The 21,764-nt window shown below is 44.0% G+C and overlaps 1 protein-coding gene across 1 annotated transcript; it reads left to right on the forward strand.

Moving 5' to 3' along the window:
• The first annotated feature begins 352 nt into the window (after positions 1-352).
• Positions 353-21,764, forward strand: sin3aa (SIN3 transcription regulator family member Aa). Its single transcript, XM_046860138.1, is given in 22 exon segments — positions 353-440; positions 4,270-4,481; positions 5,517-5,699; positions 6,655-6,761; positions 6,864-6,904; positions 6,907-7,136; positions 8,863-9,111; positions 9,214-9,366; positions 9,500-9,658; positions 10,067-10,156; positions 10,248-10,366; positions 10,450-10,660; positions 10,762-10,878; positions 11,670-11,908; positions 12,561-12,744; positions 13,602-14,175; positions 14,289-14,458; positions 15,689-15,862; positions 16,891-16,983; positions 17,536-17,630; positions 19,069-19,264; positions 20,274-21,764. Coding segments are annotated over 21 exon segments (3,801 nt in total). The 5' UTR covers positions 353-440; positions 4,270-4,295; the 3' UTR covers positions 20,505-21,764.

Consider the following 21,764-nt stretch of genomic DNA (forward strand, 5'->3'; position numbering starts at 1 on the left):
AAGAAAACAGAGGACCTGGAATGAACCAGAAAACCTGGATGAAATTTAGTACCTAAAGAGAACCAGAGGACCTGAAAGAAACTTAAGAACCTGGACTGAACCATCGAACCTGGAAGAAACATTAAAACTTAAGGACATGGAAGAAACTTAAGAACCTGGAAAGAACATTGAAACTTCAGGAAACTAGAGGACCAGGAAGAAACTTGAGAACCTGGACTGAACCTGGACAAAAGCCTCCATCAGTGGTGTGTTCACTTTTTACGTCATTCCCCCAGTCGTTCTGTTCTACTAAGTTCCTGTGCGTTCTGTCAGTATTTGGCGGCACTTTTTCGAGTCGCCATGACGTCACCCACTTCACCAGCCAATCAGAAGGCATAGGGGGCGTGTCCAGCGATTTTGTTACAAACACGAATCCGGAGTGAGAGGCTTCTTTTTCGCAGGTACGTAACAGCTGGAGGAGAAAAACACCGCGGAATGTCCGAGTGTGTAGCGGGTACAGGGCGAGCGTGGGGTCCGGGGGGGTCCGGGGGGATCCGGGAGCTGCGACACGGCGGCTCTCCGGTCGGCTAATGCGCTCGGCAAGGGCAGATACAGCTGCTCAGACTGCGAGGCGGCCGCTGAATCCGTGCCAAACACACGCGTTCACATCCAGGAGAGCTTTTCTTCTCTCTGTGTGTGTGTGTGTGTGTGTGTGTGTGTGTGTGTAAATCTCCTCCGCCTTTAACCCGAACCCGCTCTTTCTCAGAGAAGTGATAGTTAACGGAGGGATGAGGAAAGAGGGAGGATGGAGTTGTGTTGTGTTGTGGAGTCGCTGTGGACTGTTTTCGTGTTAAATTCACGGGAAATAGTTTGAATTCGGATTTGGGGGAAGACAAGGCAGGACCATGTCGCGGTGTGCGTGTGGGACTCTGTTCCACTCCACAACCTATTGTTCGGCGGGACGGAGCTGTGAACCCGTGTGTGTGTGTGTAAAGGAGACATGGGTGACTTTTTTTGGCCAGCGGATCAACCCATATCCACCGTTATAGCGCTTCATGTCGTATACCCGACTGAAGAGCCAAAATGTCGCCGACCTGCGCGAGCCCCGACCCCGCGGTCTCAGTCAGAGTGTGCATCGAGAAGGAATCCCGGCCAAAGTGATTGTGTTGACCCCGCCCCTCGTGGGAGGGCGCTGTTTTTCTGACGAATCGGAACGCGTGAACTTAAATACCCCGCCCACTTGAAAGGCGGAATGGCCTGGAGTGTCAAGTGGGCGGGGAATTCGAGTTCGAGCAATCTGATTGGTCCAAGCCTAAACACAGAGACAAATTGGGGGGTGGGGTTGTGTTGTTTCTCTCGGCTTTCCGCCTTTCAAATGGGCGGGGAGTTCGAGCGCTCTGATTGGCCCAAGTCTAAAAATGGAGAAAAGGTGGGCGGGGTTTGTACTGCTTCCCTGGCTGTGTATGTAAAACGTAGGCAGCTGTTAGGCAGCACAAGTTGGCGGAGAGTCACGTGTGAAAATAAGTTCAGGAAGTCGCCGTTTTTGTCATTTTATTTTAAAACAGAACTAATAGGGTTTAAATGAATCACCTGCTCCGCCTCATGTGTGGGGAAAAAGGCACGTCGGCCAACATGTACCCTATACACATACACGCATGCGCACTTTGAAATGGTCAAATGGATTTTTAGAGACGATTGTAACTGTATTTACACTCATATAAATCCTTAACATTGTTAATATCACGGGTTTAAACTTTGTATATGTGGGAGGGTGAGATTCTGAATGGCGGGCATGATGGGACGAACCTATGTAGACATCGATTCACGTGACTGGCGTTCAAACCGTCCAATCAGAGCGACCCGGATTGCGTCTTCCACTAATCACAGGTGTGGGCGGGCGTTAAGGAGAAAGCCACGCCTTTCGACGAAGAGCCCGACTGGGTTGTTTTCAGGAGAGATTTTTTTCCTCCGTTTTTTTGTATTGTTTTAGGAAAATATATATTAAAGCAAAAATTTTGGGATTTTTTTTTATCAAGCATGTTCTCAGGACGGAGAGCACACTCCTCTCTCACACACGCAGGATTTTAGTGTCGAAACTGTGTGAAGTTGATGGGGTTTTTTGGGTGAAGTCGCGCTGGTGAAGCTCAAAAACTCGACCTAGCTTAGCAACTGCCCAGGAGGTGAGTGTAAACTGGTCGCTCCGGGGCTTTGGAGGAAACCAGACTCGATTTTTTTTTATTAAAAGAAACACTGATTTTATGCTGTGGATTAATACACGGCGTATATGTGTGTGCGTGTCGTGTGTTTGTGTGCGTGCGCGCGCACGCGCGCGTGTGTGTGTGTGTGTGTGTATAAGCGTCTAAGCCGCGAGCTCTCGTCGTGTGCATGGCTATAGCGCATGCGCCGAAATCTGCACTATAACTCCATGGCAAAGTTGTCTTCCAGCACACACACACGGATAACCAGCGCGTTTATTTTCCGAATAATAATAATAACCCCCCTTACTGTGTGTGTGTTGTATTAGAAGGTTCCTGTAGTGCAGCTTATTGAAGGTTTGATGGTGTGTGACAGGCCTGTCGGCGCAAGGGGGAAGGGGTGGATACACACACACACAGAACTAGTGTGGTGAATTAGAAATGACGTCAGGTGTGTGTGTTGGCTGTGCTGCTTGTACACGCGAACGCTGTGAGTTTGTACGAGAGAAAGTGTGTGTCTGTATATGTGTGTGATAGTAGGCGGCGCCTTGGTTGTGTGTGTGTGTGTGCGCGTGCGTGTAAAGGCAGCACAATGGCGTAATGCTCAGCTCTGCAGCATGCCTCGTGTGTGTGTGTGTGTGTGTGTGTGCGCGCGCGCGCAAAGCAAGGGTGCAGAACTTCAGCCTGAGGTTCGCCCTTCTCACACACTCCTAAGAGAGCAAGGGACACACACACACACACACACACCGTGGCCAAACTATCATAAGGACACACACACACACACACACACACTCTGAGGTTTGTCTCTGATAGAAACACTACGCACTGAGATCGTTTTTACCGAGCGCTCAGAAGTAAATAAAGTCTTCAAAGTGCACAAGTTAGGATCTGTGTGTTGCTTCGACTTGTGTGAAATGTGCGATCGAACCTCGTAGAGTCTTTGGTGTGTCCTCGGTGTTCCCACAAACCTGTACGTTCCTGAACGGTAAACGATGGTCAGGAAGGAAGGTCACATGACCAGGAACTCTTGGTAGGATTCAGAAGAACGATCTGAAGATGTTGTGTGTCACAGCGATGGTCACCCTGATCAGAAGCGATTATTATTAGAGATAAATCATAAAGCAACCATGACCCTGTTCACACCTTTCAATCCAGTGTGATCCGTATGATCTGATCTGAAGTACAGCACTGAGTACAGGTGTGAACACGATCCGGTGTGTCTCTGCTGTCTCGTGTACCTGTGTGGGGAGAATGATCCATGATCTACTCGTCCCCATGAGAAGAATCTTTCACACATCGATGGTAGAAGTTGATTTCCTTGTTTTCCATGCCGTGTTAGTGAAGTTTGCGCTGAACAGGCATCACGTGCACTTTTGAAGAGGGAAAAGGTGTTTCAGGGCGGTGATCCGTTCAGGGAACGTCCTGAGAAGGTCCAGGTCTTACACGCATGACTCTGACGTTTGCAAAAGCAAGGTGAAAAAGTGTTTTGGATGTTTGGTCGTCGATTCAACATTGATGATGTTCAAGCGAGTGGATACAGGCGAGGATGGATACCATGCGACGAAAACGTGTGAAACAGCTGGAACGCGTGCATTCGAGCACTCAGACTTTTGCCTGCTGAAATGTTCCCTTTCTGTATAACAAAGCAGAGAAGTTGTTTGAAAAGAGAGGCTCGGGATTTTGCCGGGATGTTTTCCAGACCGACATCTGGCCGAATCAGATCAAGAACCATCAGGTTATTATTGGTGCACGTGGTAATGACATCTGCCACATCTACAACCTTTATGGGTCTTTTAGCACGTTTAACCCTAGCCATTGTATTGTAATGTATTGTCTTCTGCCAAATTTATACCCAGAGGTGACGACACTTTGTACTGGTGGAATTAGCAGGTCACTGAGATGTTGGAACTAAAGGTTTTGCATCTCCAGATCTTGCTTTTGTCTCCTAATAAACTTAATGGGAATGAACACCTGAAGTCCACAATAACTGGCTTGTTCTCTGGAATGGTACTTTTTCTTGCTCTTTGATGGTCCCTCACTGAGGCACATTTTTCCCAGCTTTATTGCTGAATGTATTTACTTTGTCACCCTGCAGGTCTTCGTGCCCTTGAGTATGAGTTCATGATGAAGCGGCGTTTGGATGATCAGGATACGGGTTTTGCGGCGCAGCAGCGCAGGCACCCGGGAGGCACCGAGGGCTTCCAGCACAGGGTTCTGGCTCCAGCACCACCCGTGCATGAGGCTACTGTGACTGACAACGTGCAGCCCACCTCTGGCATCCAGTACCCTGTACCCCAGAGCTACCAGGTACACACAATTACAAATTACACACCTTCCCAATTAGTCACACATGGGATTACCCAATCTCTCAGTCGCCGATGGCATTCCCAATCTCTCATTTACCCTTAGCATTCCCAGTCTCTTATTTACATGTAGTATTCTCATTCTCTTATTTACTCTTAGCATTCCCAATCTCTTATTTACATGCAGTATTCCCAATCTCTCATTTACATGCAGTATTCCCAATCTCTCATTTACATGCAGCATTCCCAATCTCTCATTTACCCGTAGCAGTCCCAATATCTGCTAGGAGGTGGTAGCTCAGTGGTTAAGACATTGGGCTTTGGATCAGAAGATCATAGGTTCAAATCCCACCACCACCAAGCTGCCACTGCTGGGCCCTTGAGCAAAGCCCTAAAACCCTCCCCTGCTCAGTTGTAAGTCGCTCTGGATAAGGGCGTCTGCCAAATGCCGCAAATGTAAATGTAAATGTAAATATCTCATTTACCCGTAGCAGTCCCAATCTCTCTTTTACATGCAGTATTCCCAATCTCTTATTTACCCTTAGCATTCCCAGTCTCTCATTTACATGCAGTATTCCCAATCTCTCTCTTTACCCTTAGAATTGCCAATCTTTCATTTACATGCAGAATTCCGAATCTCTCAATTAAAAGCAGTATTCCCATCCTCTCATATACATGCGGCGTTCCCGGGCCCTCTCGCTAACACTCGGCGTTCCCGGTCTCTCGCTAACACTCGGCGTTCCCGGTCTCTCGCTAACACTCGGCGTTCCCGGTCTCTCGCTAACACTCGGCGTTCCCGGTCCCTGCAATTAATCTTAATCTTTTCCAATCACTCAGTTTGACTGCATTTATAATTACCCAATTTCACACAACATTCCCAATTGCTGGGATAAATATCCCAGTGAAGCCAGTGAATCAAAACTGCACATGTTTGGTGGTGCAGATCTCCTTGTGCAGTGATGAAAACATGCTGGTTTATGTTGTGAGAGTTCCCTGGCCCTGGCTTACTCCCGGTCTGTTTTGCGATGCTTCTCTGTAGGTTCCAGCTGTGGCTCAGAGCTCTGGAGGTCATGGCCACACTCCAAACCCTGCAGCTCACAGCAGCTCCCATCACCACAGCGCTACTGTCCAGCCACACGTCCCCGCACTGGTCCAGGGTCACAGTCACCCTCCCAATCCCAGTGCTTCTGCACCGGGCCAGCAGCAGTTCCAGAGACTCAAGGTAGGAATCTGTTATCCAACCTCAAATCTGCACTGTTTGGCCAAAAGTATATGGACACCTGAACATCACATCTCTATGTATGGTCTTCCCAAAGTTGTCTCAGATGACTTTGTATGCAGTATCAGTGAACTCTGGTATGAAGGGGCCGAACCTGCTCCTGCATGATGCCCCTGTGCACAGAGCATGGTTTGTGATAGCGTCTGGTTGTGATGGTCAGGTGTCCATAAACCTTTGGTCCAATAGTGTTCCAACCTCAACTTGCACGACATGTTCTGCATCACCGCGACTAGGTCCAGCCTCAGATCCCTGTTCCTGGCTTACACAAGTCGAACTCGAATGTGAAGATACATTTCTGCATCCTAAATCATTCCATGAAGGTTGATCCATAATGAGCCAGTGACGAGGAAAAACCTCATAGTTGATACACTCATTTAAATATTGAACACTGTCTGGGAGATTCCGTAAATGTATATTGTTCTAATTTCATTCCCTACATTGATTTTTGATTGTCCCTCAGCGTACCGCCGTCCTGCTGGATTGCGATTTAATGGGATTTGCCGACGTGCATATTGCAGTGTGGCCTCTGCACTTTTTGTTTGTTTGTTTATTGATCCAAAATGTTTTTCTGTATTTTCTGCTGTATCTTTGTGTGATGATCTGTACACTTTAGTGTGTATTCACATCGCCTTTCATTTCGAAGATCAAAAGGCATCGTTTATCACATGACATGCAGTTTTGGTCGCTTTATCAGAATTTTCTGAATTACTCACCCAAGACTGAAAGATGTTCTCCACCATCAGAGGGTTGTGTGGGTAATCCAGCAACCAATCACAATGTCAGTGTATTTTTGTTCATGCTTTAAATTTTTCTCTGGGACTACAGGACATTAATCTGGACATTTGAGTTCTATTTCCAATAAGAGCCCATAAAATCTCCTGTTTGTGTTCTCTAACAGGTTGAGGATGCTCTGTCTTACCTGGACCAAGTGAAGCTACAGTTTGGAAATCAGCCACAGGTTTACAATGACTTTCTAGACATCATGAAGGAGTTTAAGTCTCAGAGGTGAACTTTAAAAAAAAAAATTCTGATATCCTTGTTGTTGTTGTTGTTGTTGTTCTTCACTTCCTGACTTATTTTCACTCTTCTTCTTACCTCCCCGGGCAGCATCGACACTCCAGGTGTGATCAGTCGCGTGTCGCAGCTCTTTAAGGCCACCCCGACCTCATTATGGGCTTCAACACCTTTCTTCCGCCTGGATACAAAATCGAGGTCCAGACCAATGACCTGGTGAACGTCACCACCCCGGGGCAGATCCACCACATCACACCGCACGGGATCTCGGTGCAGAACATCCCCTCAACAACCCCAGCACAGCACCCGAGCCACCTGAGCACACAGGCCTCCAGTCCCTCCACACAGCCGTCGCAGAAAAACAAGGTAGTGGCAGTCTCACGTCTGCACGTGTGTCTCACGCAGTCAGAGGTAGAGGAGGACGAATTACTAGGATGCAGAACGGTGAAGATTCGCTCGATGAATTCATTCGGAACCAGCTGTGATGATTTTATTTCGAAATTGCATCATTCTTTCACACAAACATTAAAAACACCCGTGTGTGTGTGTGTGTGAGTGTGTTTCAAAATAAGCACAGCAGCAAACCATATGAATGGAATAGACATGAAGGGAAATGATCATTAGAAGCATTTCAGCGTTTCAGAATCAATACACACGTCAATACATCAATACAAATTCTTCAAAACACTTCTCCGAATTGTTCAAAACGTTTAAAGACTGAACAAACCCACCAAAGGAGAAACCTGAAAAACCTGAACGAGAACAATAATAAATTGGATCCGTCCGAGTCCGGTTCAGAGTCCGCTTAAGATCGGATGATTCTGTCCATCTTTCGGTTTTCTCACAGAGTCAAGATTTCGCCTGATTCTCGTTTTGCACGCTGTTTTTGTGCAGCTGTAGGATTTATGTAGAAGAATCCGCGGTAAAGCAGCAGATGATCCGATTCGATTTAGAGAAGATTATAGCAAGGTCAAATATCTAAATAATACCTTAAAGGCATATATTTTCATATCAATACAGTTTTTCCTTTGAGAATTTTAAGTGTTTAATATACAGTATCTCATTAAAAAAGTGCACCCCTCACATTTCAGCAACCCTTTTAGTATCTTTTCATACTATAGAAATGAAACGTGGGTATATTTTAGGAGTCAATGTGCAGCTTGTGTAGCAGTACAGATTTAAAAAAAAAAATCTGAAAATAACTCAACATGGAGTGGAACCCGTCTTAGAAGCGTCCGGTTGAACATCCAGTGGTCAGTATGAGAGAGTTGGATTTAAAGCACCAAATTGTAACTGCTCTAATACAAGATACACAAATGTGTATGGTTCTGTCAAGCAGGCAAAAACATCAACATGATAAATAGGACGTGTGGCTCTGCATAGTTACACCACGTACAGCTGTGAGCACTGAGAGTTCTCACTTTAGTTTTCCAGTTACTTTCAGAAGACGATAATGGAGTTCATCGTGGAATTAAAAAAACAGCTATTTTACATACATAATATTTATTTAATACGTATATTTACGTTTGTGCAGTTTGCTACAGATGCGGTTTGCCAGCTCTGACTAGTGCGCACTCTGACCATCCAATCAAAGGATGTGAATGTGAGGTGATCTCTAAGGGGCTTCAGAGTGACCAGATTGCAGTCTGATCTGTTAAAAATGAGCTCCAAGCTACATGGATTTGAATGCAACAAGCGCCCATGCTGTTTATTTCTGCTGGCTCTACGGCAGTACGTGATGTGAGGGCTGAAATCTGATTGGATAGAAACTCTGAGAGGGAACGCTCAGAAATGACGAGAATAGACTGTAAACGTTCATGAAGAAAAATATATTAGTCAGTGACTCGGATAGAGTTTAGGAGAAGACCTTTTACCCAGTTTAGAGAGAAACCATAGAAAATAAGACGCTTGCAGTTTTTAGAAAGCAATCAGCAAAAGGTCTTGCACTTGTCTTGTGTCCTGCTTCATCACACCACCCTGTTGATCACCTTCATTTTTCCCGCATTTTAACCGTGTCTCATAGTGTTCCCTCTCTTATTAAATCCCAACGAGTGAGTATTTTTATACCTCGTTTTCTTCTCGTCCTCTTCAGCCGTTGCAGTCTCCAGCACTGACGCCCAGCAGTCAGCCCAATCCGTCCATCCCACCGTACGCCTCGCCCCGTTCCCCACCTCTCCACCCTCACACCCCCGTCAGCAGCACCCCCAACGGCCCTCCGCTACAGAACAACCAGCCTGTGGAGTTCAACCACGCCATTAACTACGTCAACAAGATCAAAAACCGCTTCCAGGGCCAACCAGACATCTACAAAGCCTTTCTGGAGATCCTGCACACATACCAGGTACCAGGTTTTCTTCCACAATCCTGATCCCATAACTCTGTGTTTAATACCGTACTGTAAACACCCCCCTGTTTTCTCTCATTCCGTCTTTGTTTTGTGCAGAAGGAACAACGTAACGCTAAAGAGGCAGGAGGAAACTACACACCAGCCCTGACCGAGCAGGAGGTTTACGCTCAGGTGGCCCGGCTCTTCAAAAACCAGGAGGACCTGCTCTCGGAATTTGGGCAGTTTTTGCCGGACGCCAGCAGCTCCATGGTGAGGGATCTTGAGGAAATCACCACATCGTAAACTCGAGCGTTAGAATTGTGATTTTAAAGCGGGCGTGTCGCTTTGGCACGGGCGTGTGGGTCGTATTTACTCGCCAGCTGTCTCTCTCTGTGTTCACTAGCTGCTGGGCAAGACGACGGCGGAGAAAGCTGAATCTGTGCAGAACGATCACGGAAGCACGGTGAAGAAACCACAGCTGAACAACAAGCAGAGGCCGAACCAGAACGGCTGTCAGATCCGCAGACACTCCGGCTCGGCTGCAACCACACCGCCGGTAAAGGTAACGATTCAACACTAGCTGGATTTCACAGAGGGTGAAGTTTAGTATTTTAATCTGAGACACATGAAGCTGCATTTTCCCCCTTCTTCAATTAAGGTTACGTCATAGTGAAGTCGAGCAGGCGAGACATAATCAGTGATTGGTTGTTGAGAATGTAAATGATTGGTGATTGGTTGTTGAGAGTGATAGTGATTGTTGTGAATCTCAAGTTCAAGACGGGACTAACTTCTGCTCATTAGCTTCTCCCCAAGAGAGCACCTCCCGTTAGACTCTTTCACACCAGGATTTAGTCATGATCAGGATTTTTTTGGGCGTTTGGGCGACTGCAAATGTAATCGTCAGCTCCTGTTTAATTTTGCCATTTATTTGTTGATACTTATTTTTTTAAACTCTGTGTCTGTTTCTCAGAAAAAGCCCAAGTTACTGAATCAGAAGGAGTCTTCTGTCTCAGAGACCAGCAAGCATGGAGTCGGCACAGAGTCTCTCTTCTTCGAGAAGGTTTGTGTGAGGATTAGCATCCCGGAAGCTCGGCTAGCTTGTCTTTGTCTTTTGGGTCATCACGTTTCCTCGTGTCTTTGTTTTCCTGAAGGTGCGGAAAGCTTTACGGAGTGCTGAGGTTTACGATAACTTCCTGCGGTGCCTCGTCATCTTTAACCAAGAAGTGATCTCGCGCACTGAGCTTGTGCAACTGGTGCTACCTTTCTTGGGGTGCGTACAATCCCATCGTTCCCGCTACACGCCGTTCCTCCTGTCAGAGACCTGTGTAGTAATGAATGTTGTAATCTCTACAGAAAGTTCCCCGAGTTGTTCAATTGGTTCAAAAACTTCCTGGGCTACAAGGAGATGTCCCACTTGGAGAGCTACCCCAAAGAGCGGGCGACGGAGGGCATCGCCATGGAGATAGACTACGCCTCGTGCAAGAGGCTGGGCTTCAGTTACAGAGCACTGCCTAAGAGCTACCAGCAACCCAAATGCACAGGAAGATCCCCACTATGTAAAGAGGTGATGGATCATCTCAGTGAAACGACCCCTCAGGGTGCAACTCCCGTTTCCTGCTCTGATCTGATCTGATTTTCTTTTTCTTTTTCTTTTTCCCTCTCCAGGTGCTGAATGATTTATGGGTTTCGTTTCCTTCCTGGTCAGAGGACTCGACCTTTGTCAGCTCGAAGAAGACGCAGTATGAGGAGCACATCTACAGGTGTGAGGACGAGCGCTTCGAGGTGAGAACGCAATCAGAGATGGCACCGTTAACGATCATCATGACAAACCTTATAATTAGGGAATAAACACACTTTGGTCAAAAGTATTGGTACACCCATTTTCCCGGCCATATGTGGTTTTCCCCAAATCAGATTCGCACAATTGTACAGGATCTATAGGGTTAAACATCCATCCTTACTCTTAATCAACACATGACTTTACTAACGCCCTTGTGACTGGAGCTACACTTCTGAAATCTAGTAGAACATCTTCCCAGAAGAATGGAGATAAAATAACAGCAAATGGGGACTACATTTTAAATGTTAAAAAAGTACATAAAAGGTGTTCCTAAACTTTTACCCATATTGTCTGTTTTCTATTTTAACTAATAACCCTATTGTGCATAAATAATATAAAAAAAAAAATTCTTTAAGCAATTATTGCTTCGTTAAAAAAAAAAAAAAAAAAAAGATTTATGTATTTAAAAATGGAACAATGGATTGTGAACATATAAAATAATAAACAAAAAAACACTGTATACAATTTATACCTTGAATAAATAATATGAATGAAAACAAGCCTTTGCTATTAATATTTCAGTTTAAAAGTTTAATTAGCCATTTTTTACTTTAACACAGTTTTAAAGAAAAATGTTAGAAAGAAAATGTTAGAAAGAATAGCGTCATGAAGGTCACAACACAAAATGCATGTCATCGCAATAGAAAATAAGAACAAATTGTACATAGAACGAGGCGTTTAAATATGTCTGGTGTATGTGATATTTCATAACGTTTCTGATTTTTTCCTGTAGTTGGACGTGGTTTTGGAGACCAACCTCGCCACTATCCGTGTTCTGGAGTCGGTGCAGAAGAAGCTCTCGCGCATGTCTGCTGAAGAGCAGGCCAAGTTCCGGCTGGACAACACGCTCGGCGGCACTTCTGAGGTCATCCACCGCAAGGCCATACACAGGATATACGGCGACAAAGCTCTGGACATCATTGACGGACTAAAGAAAAACCCTGCTGCCTCCGTCCCTATTGTCCTGAAAAGGTGTGTAATGTGTAATGTGTGGTTGCTTGATAGTGGATTTTACTGATCGCGATAGCTAGGTTGGAATGTATTTGCCGATAACTGATGAATTATCAGTTAATTATGTAATGAGTAAATATAATATAGCGCTTCTCTCATGTGGTGTCAGTGATTCGCCAGTAGAGGCTGCTCTCGTATCCATAGCTGATCAGAAGCCGGAAAAACTATCTGTATGGGTTTCTAAAGATCATTCCAGCAACCAACTATTGGTCGACCTCTAGAAGCAGGTCACCTTCTCTTTTACATTAGTTAGTGAGGTTGTTTTTATTTAAACCAGAGTTGCAGGTTATTTCTGTCTCTCTGTAATTTTGGCCAAAACATTTACATTTATGGCATTTGTCTCAGACTAAAAATAAACCAATGAAAACCACGATTTGAAATTGAGAATACAAATTGATTGTTCATGTTACACCTAAAAGCAGCTCAGAAAGAATTTTGTGCTGGAAAAACAAAACCCACATCTTGGGGGTGGAGAAGTAAATGTTAAAATAACCTCATACAGAAAGCTTGACCAAAGCATCACACGATCGAGTTTAATCTGAAAGCAGCAGTATGAAAGCCTCATCTCTCGGTATGGGTTGTAACCCACAGACGTTCTCTGTCTGCGTTCAAGGTTAAAGCTGAAGGAGGATGAATGGAGAGAAGCACAGCGGGGCTTCAACAAGATCTGGCGCCAGCAGAACGAGAAATACTATCTCAAGTCTTTAGACCACCAAGGAATCAACTTCAAGCAGAACGACACCAAGGTGCTCCGCTCAAAGACCCTCCTGAACGAGATCGAGAGCATTTACGACGAGGTAAAACATCCCGACTTACTCCAGGTGCATTCTGTAACACGTGTTCAGGAACGTTTGTAGAAAGACTGCAGATTAGAAGGAGAAAGTCTCACGTGTAAAATCAAGCAGCTTGTAGTGTCTGTGATTAGCCTCTAGAGGACGCTCAGCGGACTGTAAGCTGCATATAGCTGATAGTTCCAGCAATCAACTATTGGTGCGGATTAATCAGCAAAACCGATCAATTAGACGACCTCTAATAAATGTATAAATGCACACTTGTATTTTTGAAGTATATATAAATATAATAAGGGCATTTAAAATATTTAATCGTGATTGCCATGAGATTACGCTTGATTAATCACAACTTAATCGCACATTTATCTGTTTGAAATGTACCTTGCGAGTAATAAAAACGTTCAAATGAGCTTTATGTAAATGTATGTTTATTATTAGAGCATCGAGCATGAAGACTCAATATTCTTGTAAATGTTTTAAAATAACTACGGTGTTTTGAACGACGTAATTTATCGGGACACCAAACAGAATGTTTGCTATGTTTCCACACGGACGGTTTTAATTGTCGGATGCGCGCATCACGGCAGTGTTTGGCGATGATTTGAGACTCTGCGCATCAGTAAAACACACGTTTATTGAATATCTCTGTAAATATCTAAAAAATAAATTGTATCTGAGTAAAGGAAGAACGTCGTGAATAAATGTGTCTCGCCTCCAACAATTTGCAAGTAGACTTTAAAAGTTCAGAGTTATTTTTATGATTATTTACACGTGTCAGGAAACCTGGTTTTGCTGCCGAGTGTTTTTAACCTTTAACTAGTAAAAGGTGCTTAAATGTGAACTCCCGCAATCTGTTTGTGAAGCGCCAGGAACAAGCTCCGGAGGAGAACGGGACGCTGGCGAACGGCCCTCACCTGACCTTCACCTACGAGGACCGGCAGATCTTAGAGGACGCCGCTGCCCTGATTATCCACCACGTGAAGAGACAAACCAGCATCCAGAAAGAGGACAAGTACAAGATCAAGCAGATCATCCACCACCTCGTCCCTGACATGCTCTTCTCTCAGAGAGGCACGCTCTCGGACGCAGAGGAGGAAGAGGAGGACGAGGAGGACGCCGAGCACGACGAAGGAGGTCCCAAGAAGCACAACGGTGTAACCGGGAGTCCCAGCAAGTCCAAACTCCTGTTCACCAACACGCCGGCGCAGAAGCTGCGCTCTTGCGACGACGCCTACAACCTCTTCTTTGTCAACAACAACTGGTACATCTTCCTGCGGCTGCACCAGACGCTGTGCACGCGTCTCCTGCGGCTGTACACCCAAGCCGAGCGCCAGATCGAGGAGGAGCTGAAGGAGCGTGACTGGGAGAGGGAGGTGCTCGGTCTCAAACGAGACAAGAACGACAACCCCGCGGTCCAACTTCGCCTCAAGGAGCCCAGTGAGTAAATGTGGATTTATCAGTACAGAAATTTTGATTGTGTGTATGGATTTCAGGAGGACATGAACACATAACCAGACTCGCTTGTGTCATAACCTCTCTCTGTTTCCCAGTGGACATAGATGTCGAGGACTACTACTCCGCCTTCCTGGAGATGGTGCGCAACTTGCTGGACGGGAACATGGAGGCATCCCAGTACGAGGACTCCCTGAGAGAGATGTTCTCCATACACGCCTACATCGCTTTCACTATGGACAAACTCATCCAGAGTATCGTCAGGCAGGTCGGTGCTCTCTCCTTTCTCGATCCCACCCTTTATATACAGTTCATGCACTCCGTTCTCCATTACTTACCCAAGAACGCGTGATTTTAGATTTCTGAGAAAATCTGGGTTTGCTTGTGTCCAGTATAAAATGAGTACATCTAATTCTCCTTTCAGATTCTGTGGTCCTGATCACAAGGATGATGTATGGGCTTCAGGACTGCATTGTGGTTCTCAACGTGTTCTGTTAGTTGGGAGTGAAATGATCAGACATTAGTGATGCGCATTTCCATAACCGAGTTCAATTCCGATTCGTATCTCGACACATAGCCTACGATACGTTAAAGATGCAGCCTCCATTCAATTCCTCACAATGAATGCAATAAAGATGTTCTGTGTGCAGGAAGATGCAGCTCTACCTCTGCCATGTTAATCCGTATTCTATGTGACTCTCAGGACACGCCTCGGTCTCCGTAGCTGCTGAGAGAACACGCTCGAGAAACGGTTCAGCGAGGAGATAAAAATCTACATATCAAATATTGGCCACTTTTTAAAGCATAACAGTTCAGCGCATCGAATAATAACGATATCGAATTAAATCAGTTTGTATCGACGCAAATATGTTAAAACGACACAAATGCCACCTTGTATCCGATGCACACGTTTTTAAATCTATGCATCACATTGTTAACTCTTGTGCAGACGCGAATCTGCGAGTCGTACCGTCACGTGGATTTTTTTTATCAATGATAAATAAAAATGTAACACCAACTCATTGAGTATATTTACCTTTTGCACGTAACTTTTGTTTGCAAAGGTACTTTGACCTCCGTGGTCTCTCATTCCTTTTTAATTTTTCCCCCCAGTATGAATAAATTCAGGGTGGTGGTGATCATTTCTGGCTCTTGATGGGCATAATGGTACATTCCAACACCATTTTTATCCACTCCGTTTACAAAGTACCCAGTAGTCGTCCATAGTACTTGTTGCTATTCTAATTTTCATCAGTAGGTGGCGCAACTCGCATTCTATTTTTGACAAAGCAGACAGATCTCATGCTCTCTCACACTCAGAATTCACTGCAGTACTGCTGAGATCATTTGTGTACTTTTGACTTGTTATTTCTGTATTATATAAATGATATATTTATTATTTCTGCACTTTGGCCAGTAACAAAAGCGCAATTGAAATGTGCTGTGTGTCACCAGTCGATATTTAGTAATTGGCTCTTGTTTGTTCTTCTCTGCACAGCTGCAGCATATCGTGAGCGATGAGATCTGCGTACAGGTAACAGATCTGTATCTGTCTGAGAGCAACATCACTGCAACAGGCGGCTCGATCTCCACACAGGCCACGAGATCCACCGCCGAGTCCACCTACCAGCGCAAAGCCGAGCAGCTGATGTCTGACGAGAACTGCTTTAAGGTGAACACTCCTCCGCTCCATCAGAATGCATCACAGTGCAGACTTCACAGATAAAAACACACAGCTACTACCTTTCGCCAAGAACCTCAGATGTTGCTTCTCTTCCTCTCCAATTACAACCAGTTGATGTAATTTATTTTTTTCCTTTTAAATCCAGTTCTGAACTTTTAGATCAATATTGTTGTATATATTTATTTGGCCCTGATGCCACAAAAAGATGAGGACAAAAGTATTGGGACACCTGATTTTTCCGCTCGTCTATGGAGTTCCTTTAAACTGATGCCACACATTTTGGAGGCACTTAACTATAAAGAAAGTGTTTGGGTGTGGTAGCATGACATTTTCTCCTCACTGGAACTAGGAGTGTGTGTCTGTGCAGCTCCATGAAGATCTGCTTTACATGGTTTGGAGTGAAAGATCTCCTGCTATAGAGCTCTGACCCTCAAACAATTTAGATGACTTAAAACTCTGATTGCACCCCAGGCCTCTCACCTCACCTACATCACTACTTAACTTTACTAAACACCCTTGTGTGTGAATGAGCACACGTCTCCATAAGCACACATCTTCCCAGAAGAGTGGAGGTTCTTAAACGAGTAAATGGGGACTAAATGTTCAATGCGATGCTGAAAAATTAAACCACCTCACAAGCGTATGGTCAGGTGTCCACAAACGTTTGTATTGTTATCAAAGATGTAGATAAAAGTAATCAAAATTATATTGATAATTATTTCAAAAGTGCTACATCAAAGTATATTTTCTCATTGGCTTAATTTTTAAATTTTTATTTTTTGCATATATTTACACATTGCATATACAAATGTACATTACTTCTTTTTAAACATCACACTTTTATGTTCCAAGAATAAAATAAGGTACAGGAAATGTGAAATGTGTTCACTTAATATTATAATAATATTTCAAAAACGCATATTGTGATAATTAGCTACATCACAATAGCAACGTCATATCCTTAAATTAGTCGATTGTCACGTTCGATGAATTTTACGCCGCTTTTCTCGCCGCAGCTCATGTTTATTAAAAGTCGAGGAAACGTGCAGCTGACAATCGAGCTGTTGGACACGGATGAGGAGAACTCTGATGAACAAGGCGATTCGGAGGTGAGGTTCCTTCTCTTTTCCTCACAATCCACAAAGTTTGCTTGGTCGTTTTTTTTCTAAATCTGTACTGAATTGTGAAAATGTGCTAAATGACATAATTATGTTAATAAATATTAAGGAAAATAAGACGTGCATTCAAACTGAAACAGAAAATAACACTATAAATAAATAAAAACAGTTGAAAATGAAATAAATAAAAAAAAGAGAAAAGCAGCATGTGGTGTCAGTGATTCACCTCTAGAGGCCGCTATTGTAGCGCATCCGGAGAAAAACTAGCCGTATGGATTTTTGCCCATAGGTCCAGCAATGAACCGTCGGCGCCGATTAATCAGCAAAACCGATGAATCAGTCGACCTCTAGTCAGTAGGTTAAGATGCTGTATTTCTGATCAGAAAGGTTGTGAATTCGCATCCCATCAGCACCAAGCTGCCACTGCTGGGGACCATAAGCAAGGCACTTCACCATCAACTGATCAGTTCACTTTGAATAAGCGCGAAACTGCTGTAAATCTTAACTGTAATGTTTTAATGTTTGTAATGTGTGTTTTTCTAGCGCTGGTCGGATTATGTGGGTCGATATCTTACTACCGATGTGACTTCTCTGGAGCTGAGAGAACACCTGGCCCAAAAACCTGTTTTTCTTCCAAGGTACTCGTATCTAATGTTTGGTTAAATCCTGATAATTTGTTTATATTCTTAAAGCTTATATTCTTTTTTTTATTTTTAAATATCTCTTCAGTGAAGTTTACGCGGGAAACCTCACGATTCCTGACACAACAGTTTTATACCGGAGCAGCCCGAACTTTTCCTTATGTGTGAAAGTAAATGTTCACGGCAGAAAACTTTGAGGAAATATTTGAAGAACGATTTGTTCCGTAATGAAGACAAATGTTGTATTGTTTCAAATCAGCAGTCGGTTTCAGCTTGTCTGTGTGCAACTGCCTCGATCTCTCTATAATCAGCTGTTCAATGTGTGTTGGGCTGCAACGATTCCTCGAGTCACTCAATTACAAAAATTTATTTTTTATATATATATATTTATTAACTACACGCGGAGCACTGTCTTTCCGACGGACCATTACTACTGACGCACCACCCGCTAAACTCTGGCCTGTCTATAACCTCCTAACATGTCACCACACTAAAACAGCTGCAATCACTTGTTTTGAATAGGCTAATTAATAGCAACAAGATAAAAAAAAAAAAACCGTATTTTCGGACTATAAGCCGCTACTTTTTCCCCACGTTTTGAACCCCGCGGCTTAAACAACGAAGCGGCTAATTTATGGATTTTTCCTGGGTTTTTCCCGGTTTCACAAACTTCAAGCCAAAAAACTGAGCGACATAACATTTATACCAATGTCTTCACCTGTGTTCTGAGCTGCACGGCTTCGGGAGAAAAACTTTCACCGGTGTTGATTTTTAAACGCACGATGATGCCAAAAGATAAACGAGAGAGAAATAGTTGTGAAAGGAAGGAGGAAGACAGTGAACAATGACTTTCTTGGTCGGCTACTGTTTAGATACAAGCCGTTGTAGCGTGTTGAGTCTGGGTGAAGGGAGAGCTCACTAACTACAGTTACAACAGAAATCATATAATCACAGACAGGTTTCCAAAACTCGTGCTTTTTTATTTTTCTTGGCAACAGCGTTACGGGTTAGTCAAAGAAACTTAGAAATCAGCATCAGAAAATAATAAGGACATATTCCTCAGTCTCGCACACACACACACACACACACGCAGTAATACCGGGAGAATGCAGTGACCCAAAATGCTGCTCTGCTCTTAAAGGAGCCACAGCATATTTCACCCGTTACACCGTGTAACAGACACTGTCTTTCATTAAAGCCTGTGTAAAGTTCATTAGTTTCAGTGTAGGAATGAGAGACCACAGAGGCTTGTACAAGGGTGCGCTTTATAGTCCGGAAATTACAGTAATAATAAAATAAATAAATACAACATTTTAAAGATTTAAAAAAATAAATAAATAAAAGATTAAAATAAGATGAAGGTTCAGACAGTAAAAAGGACCGTTCTGTGCAGCATGGAATGGACGTTGATTTTTCTTTCTTTTCTTTGCTACAGAAATCTGCGGCGAATCCGTAAGTGTCAGCGAGGACGCGATCAGCAGGAGAAGGACGCGAAAGACGGCGGAAAGAAGGAGAGCTCTGAGAACGTGAAGGTGGAGTGCATGTTCAAGCTGAACTCCTACAAGATGGTGTACGTGTTTAAGTCGGAGGATTACATGTACAGACGCACCGCACTGCTGCGAGCGCATCAGGTAAATTCCTTATCCATAAACACGGGGGGGTTTTAGTGCAGCACAGGGCTCGCGTTCGAGAACTGACCCAATGACATGAAGCACAGTGCTGTTACCATAACAACGCATGAGTGCCGTGAAACATCTGAAGAGACAAGCTACTTCCTGTTCTAGTCTCTGTTCTCTATAATTCAGTTGTGTTTGTAGACAGTGGACTTTGTCCCACCTGCAGATTAACAGACATAAGGAGGTTATAAAGTTTATCTCTAATGAGCGAGCCAGTGGCAGGGACAGAACTCTGTGAGATGGCACAAGGAGGAACCAGACCCAAAAGGGAACCCATCCTCCTCTGGGTGGCACCAAATGTCCATTCATTACAGTTCCATCATTGTTGAGGTGTCCAGTGATGGGTGATGAATAGCAAACTGCACTCCTGAACTACTGTAGCAGACTGTTGACATTATTTACAGTCCAAATTTTCAAATCTTGAGTTGCTCAATAACTTCATGGATCCATCCCAATGAAAAGAACATCCAGAGGTCAGGGGGTCAGGATGAATCAGGAAGGTCAAAAGAGGAGAACAGGGCAGGAAACACGTCACAGGTACCTGAGGAGCATGTTTAACTCGAGAGTGAAGGAGAGACAATGAGAGAGAGGGTTAATAAGTATCCGTGTTGTAAGATAAAAGTTGTACAGTGTGGTGTTGATGTTGTTGATTGTAATATTAAACATGCTGCTCATGTAACGTTCAGTGCTGTTATACAGACTTAAACCCACTCAGCCTTCTGACCAATCAGATTCAAGTATTTCACTGTGCTGTATTTTATTACTTTATGACCGTTATGTCTCACATTTTTATGTAAAGGCAAAAAAAAAAAAAAATGTATACGATTGGCTGATGTTACGAGCTGATTTGCATATCTTGTGATGCAATCACTATTTCAGTCCAGTAATCACAAGTAATGCAAACACCCTCATTTTTACATTGGAGCGCTCACTGAGGCGTTCGGCGCGTTGTGTTTCTCGGCAGTCGCACGAGCATGTGAGCACGAGGCTGCACCAGCGTTTCCACACCTGGCTGGACGGGTGGGTGAAGGAGCACGTGAGCCGGGACGTGGCGGCCGAGACAACCAAGTGGCTGATGGGAGAAGGGCGTGAAGGGCTCATACCCTGCACGACGACCTGCAACCCCGAAACGCTCCACTTCAGGAACATCAACAAGTACAGAGTGAAATACAGCAGCAGCTACAAGACGCCGTGAGGCGGCCAGACAGGGTTCGGTGGACACGGGGAGGAGGTTTAGCACACAGGAGGAAACGGGCCTGGCCACAACTTTCTAAGGGCAACACGACGGCTCGTGTGATGTCTCGATCCTGAACAGAGATCCTCACTGCCCCAGAGCGAGATATTGAACAGATTAACGGGTTTTAATGTGAATCCTCAAAGCACAGATTTATTCCCCTCTCTATTCTAGATCCTGGTGAACAATTGGGTTTTCAGAAGTGCACTTAACTTTGAGAAAGAATAACACGTACAGAGTTCTCCAGCCAAAGCTGAGTGATTCCATACCATCAGCATTTAATTTTCCCCTCTGGAACACCAAACATTTCACATTAAAACACAAAAGAAAGAGATAAAAAAGGTCTCGGTGTTGAACGAGCGAACAAAACATCGCCGTCGCTGTCGGCCGCCCTGACTGTAAACCTTAGAAAGTTGCTGACAAAGCCCAATGCCAATACACCAGCTAGAGCACACACACACACACACACACACACACGAGAATTTACATTGGACGCTCAACAGACAGAACAGTTTCCTATTTGTAAATAACTAGTGTATATATCTATCGCCAGACCCCTTTTTTCTTTTCCTTTTTTTTTATTTTTTATGATTACTGTGGACGTTAGGAAGAGCGACGGCCGCGAAAGAAAACACACGACAAGTTTATTACTGTTTTTACCAAAGGGAGTTGATTATAATAGTTTTTTTTTTTTCTTTTCCTTCTTTTTGTGTTTTTCTTTCACCCCTTAACTTTCCCAATTTATAATTTTTTTTAAATAGTAAAGAATTGTTCACATTTTTTGTAAAAGTAGAAATGTATCCAGGTTCTTGTTTTTGAAACGTTTTTATATAAAAAAAAAAAAGTAAAAAAAAAACCCTAAACATTTTAATTTTTTTGGATGTTCGGGCTCCTTTCAGCACACGTTAATCACTGCCTGTTTGGATACGCATCTGTTTCTCTAGTCTGAACACTGAGGAAGCCGAAGCCGAGCGGTCAATCTCACACTGTCCTCGGCTAACTGAGAAGCCCCGCGGAGCTCACGCGAGGTCTTCTCCATCACCCTGGATAGATTTCTGCTGGATAAGAATATAAATAGATAGAGGAATATATAAATATATACATTTTAAAAATTAAAGTCACAAACGCATGTCTTTTTTTTGTTTTTTTTTCCTGTGAATCATCATAGCCCCTTTATTTCGATATTATTTAAGATAATAATAAAAGGACATTTGTAGCAGA

Source organism: Silurus meridionalis, chromosome 10 (genome assembly GCF_014805685.1).
Source record: "Silurus meridionalis isolate SWU-2019-XX chromosome 10, ASM1480568v1, whole genome shotgun sequence".
NCBI classification, from domain to species: Eukaryota; Metazoa; Chordata; class Actinopteri; order Siluriformes; family Siluridae; genus Silurus; species Silurus meridionalis.